Source organism: Orbicella faveolata, unplaced genomic scaffold (assembly GCF_042242905.1).
Source record: "Orbicella faveolata isolate gen_17 unplaced genomic scaffold, um_ofav_v1 contig_14, whole genome shotgun sequence".
Classification (NCBI taxonomy): Eukaryota; Metazoa; Cnidaria; class Anthozoa; order Scleractinia; family Merulinidae; genus Orbicella; species Orbicella faveolata.
In genome coordinates, this window is record NW_028301541.1 from 22038726 (window position 1) to 22054191 (window position 15466).

General features: G+C 41.7%; 1 protein-coding gene across 1 annotated transcript; it reads right to left on the reverse strand.

Annotated features, from left to right (window-relative positions):
• Positions 1 to 1244: 1244 nt before the first annotated feature.
• LOC110062111 (uncharacterized) lies at positions 1245 to 15256 on the reverse strand. The gene is made up of 14 exons (XM_089287677.1): positions 15235 to 15256; positions 13303 to 13330; positions 12079 to 12274; positions 11224 to 11495; positions 10457 to 10627; positions 9273 to 9667; positions 8043 to 8793; positions 7361 to 7693; positions 6655 to 6804; positions 5659 to 5991; positions 4130 to 4596; positions 2779 to 3075; positions 2446 to 2603; positions 1245 to 1515 (listed from the first exon to the last, which is right to left on the reverse strand). Exons 2-14 carry the CDS (start codon positions 13312 to 13314, stop codon positions 1355 to 1357), a joined length of 3696 nt encoding a protein of 1231 aa, XP_089143803.1. The 5' UTR covers positions 13315 to 13330; positions 15235 to 15256; the 3' UTR covers positions 1245 to 1354.
• Positions 15257 to 15466: the final 210 nt, after the last annotated feature.

A 15466-nucleotide genomic window follows, 5' to 3' on the forward strand; every position in this document is an offset into this window, starting at 1 on the left:
TTTTGCTTTTTTTTTTTTGCTGATTCCAAGACAATTTTGCGATTTTGTAGAATTCATGCGAAAAAAAGTCTCCGGTTTAGTTTAAAGGGTTCATCCTAAGCCGAAAAGTGTTGTCCGGGTTTTGATGCCAGTGCGGAATACAATGATTATTACCATTTCATGCACCCCTTAGAAAGCAGCATGGATTCTGTCCATGTTCGCGCCACGGCACTTCTCTTCAACATAGGGTTTCTATTTCTTACTCGTTGTAAGATCGTGCTAAAATTGTGTTGTTTTCTTTGTACGTTTTTCTGTCTGTCCTAGCACGGCAAACTGTGTGTTCCTTGAGTGTTCCCACGCGAGTGTCCTCGTAAGATCCTGATGGGATCTTGGCCTAGTTGGCTGTGGTATTTTAAGTCGCGCTCAAAGGATAGATAAAATTACTACTATCCGTCAATAGACCATTTTACAGTTGTCTGCTCAGTGACCTGGCCTTTGTATGGCAGCGAGGCTAGCGTTGACCTTGTTTTGATACAGACCTCACTGCTTTTGTCATGTAAATGCACCTAGTTAGCATCAGAACAACTTGTTTTACACAACAAAAGCAGTGAGGTCTGTATCAAAACAAGGTCAACTCTAGCCTCGCTGCCATACAAAGGCCAGGTCACTGAGCAGACAACTGTAAAATGGTCTATTATTGTTGCCCCCTGGACATCAGGGATGGCGCAGTGGTGAGAGCGCTCGCTTCTCACCAATGTGGCCCGGGTTCCAGCTCGGTGTAATATGTGGGTTCTCACCACCTCCCTCCACACAAAAAATAATGGTCTGTCTCTTAGGGGGTCCGAGTATTCCATAACTATTGTTTGGCCCTCATATCCCTAGGCTCAATTTCCGCCGCTATCTCTCGAGTCCGGGATCTTTTACTCCTTGAGAAGGGAGGAGCTTCAGGAGAGGAGCGCGGGCTCCTTTCCCGAACAGCGGCTGGTAATTGAGCCTAAGTCATCTCGTATTCCGTTAATTCCAGTTTCAAAATCAACAATTTTGCCACTCGATATCGCAGGATATAGGGTTCTAAATATTCCTTAATTTTTTAGCTAAATATCCATCTAAGTATCCCGTATTCAGAAAGCCCTTAACAGGTCCGCCGGTATCGCGAATATTTCTTAGAATAAGGCATCACACTGCAGCCATCAATTCTCGAGAATTCTACCCCTTCCCCCGAGGCCTATACCCCTGGGATATAAAAAAATAGCTGGAGAACACAGTAGGTTGTGACTGTTTATTTTGTCTTTTGCATCACACAGAATACATTTCTCATCGACGTGAACTATAGTCTGACGCAACCCATGAACCTAAGAACCGAGAGTTCTGTACTTCATGTGGTGTGGTAGTAAATTCTCCTCTCCTGATGTTTCTGATGGGCGGTGAAGAAAGCAATGTAAAACTCGCTCCAGCCCCCTGTGCGTACTCGGATGAGATCATACTGCTCTGGATTCCGCTGAGCTTTAGCAAGGGTGTCAGGGTTGGCGCAGGTGACTGGTTTAGAAAAAATAAACAAAATAGATATATGATAATTTCAACAAGAGTGTTTTTGATTTAGTTTCACTCATCGGAGATTGGGTGGCAGATAGTAAAATTTTTGTAATTTGTAGTGATATATTTCTCACCCTTCATTTTTCATTTACTTTCAAATGCGAATTAATTAAGTTAATAATAATAATAATAATAATAACAAAAGTTTTTTGGGCGCATTTAAAAAAACTCAATGCGCTTACATTACTATAAAAGATAAATTAGTTTAATCCTATAAAATATTTCTAATAACAGTAAATAAAATAAATGAAATAATTAATTAAAATACAGTTTCTCATAAAATAAAATAAATCAGAAGTCGGATTTCCGAAACAAGAATTTTTTGAGGGCAGATTTAAAAGACGAAAGAGATGTTGTATTTTTCACAGAATCCGATAGACTGTTCCATAATATAGGTGCGGAGAAAGAGAAGGCACGTTGACCGTATGTCACAGAGTTCACAGTAGGGACAGTGAAAAGAAGTTTAGAGGATGAGCGTAAGCTCCGTTGCGGGTGGTAATGAAGAGGTAAGTAAGTTTTGGAAATAAACAAAACGGTAAACTAAAAATGGACAAATACCATAAAGAAAATAGTTGTACAGCTTTAAAATATAAGAACAAGTGTCTACGTCAATAAACTATAACCACCAAGGAACTTTCAGGTAGCTTTTGAACAAAACAATACATTTTTTTGAAGAAACGTTTCTATAAAGTTTTTTTTATAGGGTAATTAATCACCTTAGCGTTTTAGGGTTAGCAATGTTAATCTTGGTCTGATGAGGCACTAACGACGAGTTCTCTCTCAAAAAGTCAGCTTTCTAAATTCAAGTAGGCTAAGAACTTTTTTCCTAGCAAGGCCTTTCAGTGCATTATTGACCAGTGCCTCACAACTTACTTGTCAAGATATTCCCTCCAACGCCGTTGTGGTCAGCATAATTCTTCAAAAATGTCACCATGTCACTTTCTTTGAAGTTTTCGTCAATCTTCAAACCAAGCTCCGCACCGTTGGCGAAGCCAACGTTGATCGAGCGCATATCCCAGTTTTTAAGAGACCTAAGTACGAATGAAAACGCAATCAAGTGACTCAACCACGAAACATATCACGTGGATTCAAATTCAGCATTAAAGCACCACATTTTGAAGAGCCTTCTATATTTGGGGGAGGGGGGAGGGGGTTCTCCCGTGAATTGAGGGGATTTCACTGCAGGGACGTTCTTCCTATACGTACTTGTAGATATCGAAGCTCTGAGGTGTGGCAGGTTTATCCAATGGAGTTGGAGCGGCTCCGAAGTCAGAAGCAATTGGTGAGCATGCGCGTCGACCATCAGCGGATGCCGCGCATCCTCCTCCCCAACCAACGTATCCTTCAAATGTCCCGGATCCTGTAGGCAGAAGTACGTCCCATGGTGCTCCGGGAACCGAGTACTTCTTCTTCAAGCCGTCAATCAGTCCCTTCAGCGGTTGTCCATCTGAAGCATCGCGGGCCACTTTCTTGGTGACCGTTGAAACTTCCTCAGCTAACCAACTGCAAGAAAGACGCGTTTGCAAAAATGTTTTTAAATGATGTTGTTTATAGTGCCTGGTTGATGCCCTTAGCTACACTTAGCTAGCTCGTAGGCATGCCACTCAAACTGAAAGAAACAAATATATCAACTAAACATAATAGGCTTAGAAATTCCAACTGGCTGGAGAGAGACCAGTTGGCTCTTTACAAACATGACCGAGGAGCTGAACTGAGTTGAACTGAGTTGAACTAAGGTCTACCGAGAAACAACTCCATCTTAGTGGTCAAAGCAAGACTAGACCCGCGATCTCCGTATTTCAAGTCCGGCGAACTAACCACTGGGCCACGCTACCTCACAATGGGAAGTGCACTCAATGAATAGACTATAAAGAAAACGTATTTATGTTCCAATCGGTGGAAAAGGAGAATCTCAGCGACGAGCCAGATCAATTAGTCATCAAAAATTTCTGCAGAATGAAGCAACCAAAAGTTCCCACTCTTCTAAGGTGGGATGCTCATCGCAGGTTACTCTTAACCGTACCACCAGGTAATTCCCTAAAAATTCACTTATAACTGGTATTATTATATGACCAGCTCCGTAAGCGGGCAAGATGAATCAAATCCTGCGCTGTGATTGGCTACCCGAGCGGGGAAGATGGTGCTGTCTTGCCCGCTCGGGACTACCCGCCGTGTCCTGCAAAAAGAATTTCCACGGAAGCCATATAATAAATCCTTTATTGACCAAGCTTGTTCGGTCAAGATGGCTTGATATTGGCCTTGTTCCTTTTTTGCGAGTTTATGGACCGACTCAGTCTCGGTCCATAAACACGCAAAAAAAAGAACTTGACCAATATGCAGCCATCTTGACCTCACACTGGGTCAATAACCCATTTATACCTTTTGATGGGAAGAGGAACGTTAACTGGGAAAGTACAGGAAAGTGCATGTGACCACCAAGAGTGATAATTTAACCAAAGGGAAAACTAAATAGCCTAGTTGGGTAATAAAATCAAAGGTCGTAAAAAAGCAAATTCTGACAACTGTCTCGTCTGGGTTAACTCCTGATTCAACTAACCTGGTGATATTTTGAATGTCTTTGTTTTCTGCACCTGCGCTAGTTCCAAACTTCGGCAGGCTCAGCGCCCTTTCGCGTACTTCCTTGTACGTGTCAGACAGCCGCTGACCACGCGTGGTTCCTGCGATTTCGTCATGGAAGGGCTCTTGCATGTTGTATCCCCAGTCACACTTGAGACAGCGGACAAGCTCGGCCAAGGAAATAACGGCCGAGTCGTGATCAAAACAAAGCCGTTTGATGGCGTACAGAGCGTCCACGGTGTTGGCGAACGAGATGAACTGGACACCAATCAAAGTGTAGTTGGCACCGCCGTCATAAATATCCCGCTTAGTTTCCAGGCAGCCACGGATGAGGGAAGAGAGCAGAGGACTGGGGCAATACTCGACAATGTTGCCATAGTTGAGGAGCAGAAGGAAAATACTGTATTCTGTCCGCACACGGAGATGAAGAGCAAAGAGCTCTTTGAGCTGAGAAAGGAAAAAAGAGAGATAACACAACAGATGATGCAATAAACTGTTTTCGATAGATTAAAATTTAGCTTGGTAGTGAGGCTTAGAGGACACAAACAAAGGGAATTGAATGACATGTTTATTCATTTCTTTTGTTTGTGTCCTCTAGGCCTCACTGTCAAGCTCAATTTTAATATGTCGAAAGTGGCCTGTTGATAAGCCCACGCCTCCAAGGAGTGAGACTGGATGCGATTCTCCGTAGAAAAAACGATGGCGGCTGTATATTTTACTACAATATCATGCGAACCTTATACAGCCCAGAAAGGAAAGTCATATTCTTGCAATATTTTTCTCTGTGCTAAAGACATTGTGTACGCCAAGTTTGAAGATGGTAGAACATTTCTGCGTGGTTTTATGAGCGTTTTTCAAATTTTCGTGCCCTATGAATCGTGCATGGTAAATATACCAGTCGCCATCTTTTATCTTACTGAGGATTAGAACATAATCCCAATAATTGCTAAATGTTGTGGGTTGAGTTAGTCAATAGTTCTCGCTATATCCCTTCGATCGACATTATGAACATATATTTGACGAGAGACGTTCTATAGTTTGGCAGCTGTTAGGTTCGTACATGATGTCAACCAACAAAATGAACATGCTGTAAGAATATTGGTCTTATAGGGTTTTGATGGTACATGGTATATGGTATTTTGATGGTATAGTTTTTACCGAAACATAACCTCTAGGTTTGCCAATTGTTTTTTGAATGTCGACAAAATGAACATTCTCGGATTATCATTCATTTCCTATAAGTTCTGACAGAACGGATCCAGCTCGATAACTCCGTAACAGAAAAGACTGAACGGCGATATTTTATTAATACGTTGGTTAGCAACTTTTAACTTGTTATCAAGAAATTAAGAGTACACCTTTATGAATACAAAATAATTTTCTGAAAATTTACCCTAATATTTAGAAAATTTTACAGAGACAAGATTGCATTCTAATCAGTTTGATTTTAGGCAAAATATACTTAAACTAATATCACTAAAGATGCTCAGCGAGGACATTAACCAATACCTGTTCAAAGCTGACGATTTCCTCAGGATGAGGTGTAGGCAGAGACTGAGGTACCCCCTCCAAGAATCCAGGCCCAGCGAGAGAAAATGTAGACCCATGGTTGATTGACATCTCAAGCACTTGCAACAGAGCCACATAAGCCAATGAGAAGTCTGTCTCGCCGGGAATGATAGGTTCATAGCACCCGTCACAGGCGTAGTTTCGCGCGGTTTTCAGACTCACTGGGAGGTCCGGCGTTCCGGCTTCAGTAATGCCCTGTACAAGGTGGTCATCATGGGGAAGGACCGGATGGGCCCCTCCGCTGAGAACAGTCTTAGCGGCCTCCTGAAGAACCTGTATAGAATCAAATGGTTTTTGATCAATTTGAGTGCCTTAGCTTTATATTTACGGCGGAAAATTTATGTACACAGTCCCATCGAACATTTTCTTTCTATTTTTGGAAGAGTATAACAAAACATTATCTTACTTTAAACTGAGAAGATAAAATAATACCGCCTCTAAAGGGAAAGGTTTAGGTCATTAAACGTCATTGTTATACTTCTCAACTCAAATACGTTTTCCGATTGGAGGAGAACGTGTCACATGTCGTGGGTCAAAATTCACTTACTCCCTAGGGCGAACAAAACTCACTAACTCCCCAGGGAAACAAAACTTAAACTTTCGACTCGCACGTGATCAGGTCGTGCTCCTTGAAACCGCGGCAAATTTGTGAGCCAGCCGACGTCAAGCAAGCGATTTCTTCGCAGATTTTTTCCATTTTTGAGTTGGGAGGTATAACAAAACTTCGCGTTGGGAAACATTGAGAGTCTTGGAGCCGGTTATTAAGTGCTTACTGGAAGATTACAAATTTAAATTACACACTGTGACACAAGAAAATAAGAAACCAAGCTTTCAGATCAGTAACTAGACAAAAACTGTCAGCTCAGGGTACATTAAGGCTGGCGAACTTTAGATTCCTAAGTCTTTCTTTAGTTAACAAGTATTAGTTAAGTTTACCTCTTGGGGCATATTCTTATGCATTCGCAGGGACAAACATGGAGCATTAAGCGGAAGCCTGCGTGAGGCCTTCAAGCACATGATAGTGATGGCGTTGCAGGCATCTTGTGGAACCTCTGCATCGTTTGCCTTGTATCCGCCCACAGTGATCTGAACAGAAACAAACGCATTTATGACAAGTTCATTACCAATATTTCCCCAAAACATTAGCACCGTCTTGCTTTTCGGACGTCTGTATATTTCCGCCTATATCTTTGATGACGTGAAGCGTTTGTATGAGAGAGGGCTAAACTCGAGGGCCAGACTCTCTCTTCTTTGCCTTCCTTGTCATTGAAGAGAAAGAAAAATAATCTTTTTTCTCAACGACAAGGGAGGCAAATGAGTGAGAACTTGGGATCGAGGTTGAGAGAGGGCCAGAGGTGAACTACGTATCTTTCAAACAAACTATGAAGACAACGCATCATCAAAGGCTGATTGCAAAGTTTTCTAAAATTTGTCTTTTTGAAAAAAATCTTCACATCTAGTGGCAAAAATTTTGTTTCGGACCAGTTAGGGGCCTCAAGCTTTCTTACATTAACCAAGTATATCAATTAAAATCAGTGTTTTTTGAAAATCTGGACAAAAATATATTAACGTGCGCGCAAGAGAGTTGGTTCCATAATGGTAGCCTACCCCTCGTATATAAGCAAACTCGAATTATCCTCACCTGCTGAACCCACTGGTTGATAGTATCACCATTAGGAAACATTCCCGTGCTGCAATACACCACAGCGGTCATTCCCCAAGCACCCAGATCATTCAAAAGCCGCGAGTTGAGATGCACGTGTTCACACAGCTTGACAAAGAGGCAGTCAATGATTTCCTGGGCCTCCTCAGTAGGGGTCCCCTTGAGGAATGGCTCCAGGAGCTGATCAAGTCGCCCGATAGACGTGGGTTCCCCTGACAGGTGCAGGCAGCAGTGGAACGAGAACAGCAGTTGAACAGCTTCAATGAACGTCTCTGGACGATCAGTAGAGATCTTGTTCATTCTAGCTTCAATCTGCCGTTGCGGACAGAAACATTACAATTTAAAGGAGCTCGGCCACGGTATTTTGAGTTACGTATTTTGGAAACGTAAAAAAAATACTTTTAAATTGAAGGAAACTTTAAAACATTAGTTTATCAAGATAGTCAAACACCAAGGAGATAACAATAAACCATTGAGGAGCAAGGATGAAAAAAGACGGAAAAGATTGATCACGCATTACAAACGAAGAATCTGAGGAAACTAGGCCAAATTTTTTAAGAATAGAAAACGACGAAGCTACTTTAAATGTTAAAACAACCTGGATATGCAAAGTAATCAGTAACGTTGTAGTGCTGACCTTTTTGAGCTACTTAAGTCTCACCTTCTTCAAGTTTGACCGCTGCGCTTCAGAGAGTGCAAAGTCGCTTTTCTGTGCACAGTAACCCGCCAGGTAACCGAAGTTCTTGATGTACTTCTGAACTCCTTCCACAGCTAGAATACAGGAACGGACAAATTCTTTCTGCTTTTCGGTTTCGCCCATGTTGGCTTTCATTTCTTCAATCATTTTGCCGAGACCCTTCTGCAGTAGCGTTTCAAAATCTGGTATCACGTGCCCCATTCCTGCAGCTTCACTCAGTCCCTTGAAGAAAGCTGGCATCGTTTCGTCTTCGCGGAGGTAAGGCATAACGGCCTTTCCAAGTCCAAGGGAGAAGCACGGGGGCATCCTTCCCACAATGAGCTCATCCGGATGAAGGTTGAATGTGTCAGCTTTTCTACCAAAGAAGGTTGGATCTTCCAGCTTAGCGGTTTTGTTTGTGGTGAACAATCGTCCCAGAGAGACCTTCATTGCCCATCCCTTCCGGATCATGATGGAAGCATTCTGCAGTAAACGGCTCGTTTTTTTGACCGATACGACTTTGAGGAGATGAGGAAATTTGGGCATCTCTCGCCGTTTGAACCATTGGTCATTCCACTGTTGGAAGGCGTAGTCCAACAGGCAGAGTACTCGGTCACTCGGCGGATCCCCAGCGCTGTATCCACCAGTTGTCATACGGTGGAGGTATTCCTTCTGATTGTAAAACAAGTAGTCGTTTGTAGGACTTCGTACGTTCCAGAAATCTAAGATGTCAAACCTGTGGAAATTGTGGAATGAAATCAGTTGAAAAATGGATAACTCGGGCTGTTCAAAATTTTTATCACTTTTGGAATGTCCCTTTCCTGCCGATGAAATGAAAATCACTACAAATAAACTGGCTAAAATGCAAAATTATCGCTTATGTCCTTCCTTCTAGTGTAATTATATTTTAGCAAGCCGATCAGATGGGAAAATATAGGGAAAATGACCAGGAGTATTCATGCTCTAAACTACCTCAGTCTTGAGCCATAGTATGAAATTATATCTATAAAGGTCGAATCTTTCCCTTGACAATGGCGCCAAGATGTCGCCGAAACGTCGGATTTATCTATCGTTAGTTTTTGCCTGAATATGGTTATCTAAATCATTGTTGATTAGAAATCTTTCTCAATCGCTTTTTAGGCCGTTATGCAATTCTTCTTGAACGAAGCGACACGCAACGCTCTAAGTAGTGAGTTACATATAAAGAACTTTTACCTTCGTTCCTTGAGGGTGGGTAACTTCAATTCCCCAGCACTGGGCACATACCAGTAGGTTCCCTGGAGAGGTTGCACAGCACTGATCAAGGTATCGGGGGTTACCTCACCTAGCTTAGACTCTTTGTCACTTCCAGCGATGTTCTTCAGTATCGTCTTGAACACCGCTGTGGTGTTACACATGTGCATGTACATAAGTCCCTCCTCTCGACCTGGTTGGTTCTCTATGTGACCGTATGGCATTGAAACACGGAATACGCGGGGATGCCTGAGGAGACCGTTCACTGGTGGAACTTCCGGCACCACATGCACACGGGCGATGTGGGCACGCTTGTCTTTGTGAGGAATGAAAGTGTCCGTGGCAGATTTTCTTCCAATCATATCTTCTTTTTGGATCTGTAATGGTAAATTTTACGTTTTTGAGAAGTTTAAATTTGCATCGGACAAATTGATTTAATTAGCGTAGATCGTACCAAGTTTGTTTCTCTATTATCTCCTTAGTTTTGGCTTCAAATCGAGAGCACACATTCGAAACAGTGTTAACCACATTTCTAAATACCATAAAGTTCGTCTAAAACGTTACTTCACTGCGCGTCCTTTAACTCCGTTCTCGGTGTTTTAAAATGTAGTAAAACACAGTCTTTCGTGTTTGCTATATCAGGAGTCGGGTGGGGTGTTCGCCCCGGGGGGTACTCTTCAAAGTTTTACACGGGAAGGCTCCGTCCCCAAGTCCAACGCCTTACCCTTTTGTATATAATTTTGACGGGAAAGGTACCACTTTCCTATACCTTTAATTGGAAAAAGGTTCTAGGTTCCCCTTTCACGTGCTTTATGAATTTGAATAAATCGCTTAAAAAGGAAATCTTCTTGTCATTTCCATATAGTGTTTAATAAATTTTAATTTAAATCTAAAAATGATATGATAATTTAAAAATGATATGATACAGCCAAGGTGCGTCTATTTGAAATGTTCTAAATGACAGATTTCCCTATCCTTTCATATACTTCAACTTGTGAAATCCCCACCCTTTTATATACCTGCATGAAGCCTGAAAAAGGTGCTTCTTTTGGGTGGAGCCTCCTCGTAAAGGCCATTATAAGGAGCCCTCCCGCCTCCCGGGGAGAGGTGTTCGATATATTACTTTAAAAAGTGGTAAAGGAAGAGAGAAAAAAACGTCACTGTACCTTGTCCATGTTTCCAAGGACCATCCAGTTGAACTCGAACTTCTGCGACAGCAGGTATGTTGAGCCAGGGTAACCTGACGTAGCCCCTTCATTCTTTACAATGTAACTCTTGATACTTGCCGCATCACCAGGATTTGCCACTCCATCCGTAAAGGAATTTTGGAGGATCCGCTGAGAGAGATAAGTAAAGAGAAAGCATGAAACATGTCGAAACGTCGGGGTGCATCGTAACATTCCCAGATCCGAAAATTGGAGTCATGATTCAGGTTGCTTACAAATACCTATATCTGTAACCTCTGGTAATAAGGTAACATCTTACATCCCATAATTTCCCTTTATTTCCCGCCGCCCTCTGGAGTCCGGTGTGCGGGCCCCTTTCCCGAACAGCGGCTGGTAATCGAGCCAACCCATAAAGGGACGCATTCAAAAATGCGATACGTCTTCGTAAAGGCAAGTAGCTGGTAAGAGCAGGGCCTCTCTAAAGTACGTTCAAATCTCCCGAATAGAGAGGTAATGCAAACGGTTGAAAAGAGGGTTGACTACTTTTAAATGTAGCTATGAATCGAGAGTTCACTTGCTTAAACTGAACGGTTTTGAATGCTCACAGAATGAAGTGAGCTTTTTGTCATCAAACGCCAACGTGATTAATGTCAGCGATGCAAGAGAGAGCAAACGTTTACATTTTTATGTAAATACTAAATGAACGAGTAGTTTTCACTACTGAGCTAACGACAGCCAACACCTTCCCTAGTGAATCATTCCCTTACCTTACTAGGGGGCTGGGATCTTGTCACATCAAGCTCCCTGCAATAATTTTTCATTTTATCCTGAAGGTGAGTAAGAACTTTCTCCAGTTCACCCTGTACGTCCGATTTGAGTAAGAAGAACACATCTCCACCAGTGTCCAGAAACTTCTGAGAGTCAGGAATTAGGCGTCTTCCTGGATCTCGAAGGTCAAGATTTGCCAGTTTTGGATCATCTTTGTACCACTTGCTCCACTGGTCTGGGTTAAATGCGACGATTGCTCTGGTGCGCGAGCCTGTAATAACACACACATGTATGAGTTATTGGTGCGTTGTCAATAGGGGCTCAAGCAAAAATAACGCCGGCGACCGCGACCCCGAGGAAAACGCCTAATAAAAAATGAATGTATATTTTATCTTCCAAATTCGCAATTGTCTAGATCTGTTCAGTGTGCCTATTGGTCACAAAACTGGCTCAAGCTAAATCTGTAACGCCAGCGTTCAATTCCAAATTAAAATGCGGAAAATTAACCGCCCTTGTTAGCGTTCTTTAAAATACGCAGAACTTAGTTATTTAGTATCAAGTTCTTGCAAATTAGCCTTAAAACTCTGCAAGCCTTCAAAAAACTGAAAAGGCGCTAAATATGCGTTTTATAACGCCGTGTGGAACTGCGATATGAAAAGGAAACTATTGCAAGACACAGGGGACCAATTCCATTTCCCCGTGACCAACGATTTTCCTGGAACCGAAAATGTTCTCTACCGTCTTTCACGCTTTACCTCCTTCCCCGCGGATTTCCTCGCGCCTACCTCGAGCTAGAACCTTGTGATCAGAGCATTCTTAATGAAACAACCCTTAGCACAAACAGAATTCCTAACCGATTCCTTCGGCTTTCTCCAATTCTAGCGCGAACTTGATGACGTCACAGACTGCTTCCAGAATTCCACTGTGCACTGAGGGGTCGTCTAATTTTAGGCTTTCCTTGTAGAAGGCCGTCACAAAAATTCCAAACTTTGGTTTACCGAATAGTAAACCACGTTGAGCCTTGCGAAGGACTTCGTCCTCGACGATATCCTTGAAGCAAAAAAGCGATAAGTATGATTACTTTCGAGACCTTGAAATCACAGCAACCCAATGTCACTTATCCCATATTGTCTCTCCCCAGAGGCCGTACTCCTCTTGGCCGCTGACCAAGAGGAGAGCGGCCTCTGGGGACTAGAATGGTCACGTGGCCGACAACATGCATATTTATTGAACAAAAGGAAGTGTTTACATAAGAAAAGAGTTCAACTATCACAGGTTTGGTTTGGTACACAAACATGGCCGCCGTTTCATTGTTTTAGAACACAAATATGGCTGCCGCGACGTCACGTACTATCGCTCTATCCCGCGGTCGTCGCTCAAAACTTTGGAGAATTTCACTTAAAGTGCCACTATGATGAAATTCACGATATCCATTTCTTTACATTTTCGTACACATCAGGTCTTTCCTGGATATCTTGCCAAATTTCAATTTTCTACGAACATTAAAACTCGTGGTTTTTGGACCTTAATTTCCGAGAATTTACGGCCGCCATTAATTTTCCTTGTTCCAAGTCTTGGTTGAAAATTTGAGAAAATGACGTCATTTTCTCAAAAATACCGCACGGGTTGAAATTATGATGACAATTTATGTAAAAAAATTGCACGAATATATGAGCCAAAGTTTTTGTTATTCTTTATGCGAATTGCTGTGCTAATTGTTATTATAATTTCAACCCGTGTGGTATTTTTGAGAAAATGACGTCATTTTCTCAAATTCTCAACAGAGACTTGGAACAAGGAAAATTAATGGCGGCCGTAAATTCTCGGAAATAAAGGTCCAAACGACACGAGTTCTAATGCTCGTAATAGATTGAAATTTGGCAAAAAATCTAGGAAAGACCTATTGTGTGCGAAAATTTAAAAAAATGGGTATGGAGAATTTGATCATAGTGGCACTTTAAATACATGGGATAAATTTCTTCAGTTTCTATGCGAAATTTACTGCGTTAAGGTTGGAATTCAAATCATCGTGAAATTCATAATGTCTGTGTAGGAAAATTAAACATAACAGGACTCACCTCAGAACTCATCCTCGTGTCTTGTTTCCTTAACATTCAAAAATTGAGAATAAAAAATTAAGTGCATTATAATTTATAAGCCCCTAACTAATTTAGTTACATTTCACAACCGGCTTTGCTTGCAAGCTTAATGATTGAGCCACATACTTTTAAACCATCGTCTCGTGCATCGGAGTGCGGAATGGGGTTCAAATGGTGGGCGGGATAAAAGTACTTTGGAGGGAGAGAGATTGGCTCATATCATACAGACGCTCTTTGCGCTCGTCACGCAATCTTCATTGCGTGACCAGCCCAAAGAGTGTCTGCGTAGGAAGCTGATTTTGACAATGGGGGTGAGCAGGATGAGATAGTTTTAAAATTGACGGCGGGATGCGGTATAAGATGGCGGGATTGAACTAAAAATAGTGGTGGGTGCGCGATTGAAAAACCTATGTTGGACCTTGAGAAGATACGAATGTTTTGTGGTCTAGACGTGTCAAAACGTCTTGAAACAATAGACGCGAACGATGTCTGAATTATCATTAAAGTGCATGTGACACGAATTTTTTGTTTTGCTTTATATTAGCTCTATATGTATTATAACGGATTCAGAGCTTGAATTTTGACCCCAGTTTCAAGTGCCGTGTTTTTCAAAATGCGCGCTATTTTGGCCGAAAAAGTGCGACTCAGTAGCGCGCGGCCAAAAGATCACGTGATATGCTTCTTCTTCTGAATGTAAATTTTTACATCGACAATGGTTCTTCTTGGCCGTAATCTGGTCTACTGGGTTGGTTTTGGCAATAAATTTAAAATACAATGTTGTGGACCTGTTATGTGGGCGATACCATGCTGACATGACGAATATAAATTAGCACAAAGCTTTCAATTGTTTACCTTAATCCCATTTAGACACCAATGAATTATGAATTAAGTCTAGTTTTCGCGTAAGATTGTATTCTAGACTGTTTATGGGCTCTCCGCCAAAAAAACTGATTTTTTGCTTATAAGTAAACATATTCTAAGCTATCGAAACACTGCGACGCTGGAAATCCTCGCGTAGAGATTTAATTCTCCGTGTCCTCTTTACAGACGTCTGAGAAATTCGGGGGAGGGGCGTCTGTGCTCTAACGTGGATAATCCTGTCTCTTAAATTATAGACCCATGTATTACTTACACCATTTCAGCCTTAAAACACGTGGAGCACGGGCAGCTGCACATACGTACACGAGCTATCATGTTGTCGTCGTAAATTGCTGTTTGCCTTCGTTAATCGTTTGACAAAATTCTCATGCAAATCTCGGTCATAAAATGCAGTAAATTTCCATTGTGTTTTCTTGGTCCAACTCTAAAGTTATTAATTCATTTGTGCTACCGATGAAATGCAAAGCACCTAGTTAAACAATGAACAAATCAGGTTGTTTTCCACACATTTGGGGAAAAATCATGCGGCTATATGAACACGAATACGTATGTCAACGGTAAAACTCTAAAATACAGATTCCCTCCCTCCGAGCTTTCGGGGGAAGAGCTGGCGGCTGAAACCGGTTAGGTCCAGTTAATTCTGCGAGGCCGGCTTGAATGCTAGTTAAGTCAAGACTTATTTGGGTGTGGCTCGAAGCTACCTTGAAAATTTCTTCAAATGTGATAATAATAGATATATTTGTCCATGCGGTAATTACGTATAATAGCTTCAAGAAAGATGCATAAAAATATCGAAACAGGTCATTCAACAGGATTCGAGAACGGAGATGAAAAGCGAAGCATTCATGTACATGTAATTATTAACGTACAGTTGCAATAAGGCGAGAATTTAACAAACCCTGGACACCTACTGCAGCTCGCTCGATATCATTCAGGTTGAGCAAGTTTTAGTTTAATTTAAAATGAACGTTCTTGGTAAAAATAAAATTGAGACCGCACTTAGTTTGCAGGAACATAAAGAATAATTCTTACCTCAATGCCTCCGTGCAGCGTCTAAGCCAAAGCGACAGAGAAATAATTTATTTATGATCTTTTTATAGCTCCTTATTGTCGAGTTCTATTGTTCAGTTTACCACAGTTTTTCGCGAGCCAATAGGATGATCTCTAGATTGGTAATCTAAGGCGGGCCTGGATCTCAAGAGAATACAGATTGACAACATGAAGAAATCATTTGATAAAAAATTATTTTCTCCTTGGTTATGCT

Excerpts from the sequence above, each read along its gene's own strand:
- LOC110062111 (XM_089287677.1), bottom strand. Across the intron at positions 7,694-8,042 it reads AGCGGTCAAACTTGAAGAAG|ATTGAAGCTAGAATGAACAA; the intron begins GTGAGACTTAAG and ends CCGCAACGGCAG. Across the intron at positions 3,076-4,129 it reads GACATTCAAAATATCACCAG|TTGGTTAGCTGAGGAAGTTT; the intron begins GTTAGTTGAATC and ends TCTTTCTTGCAG.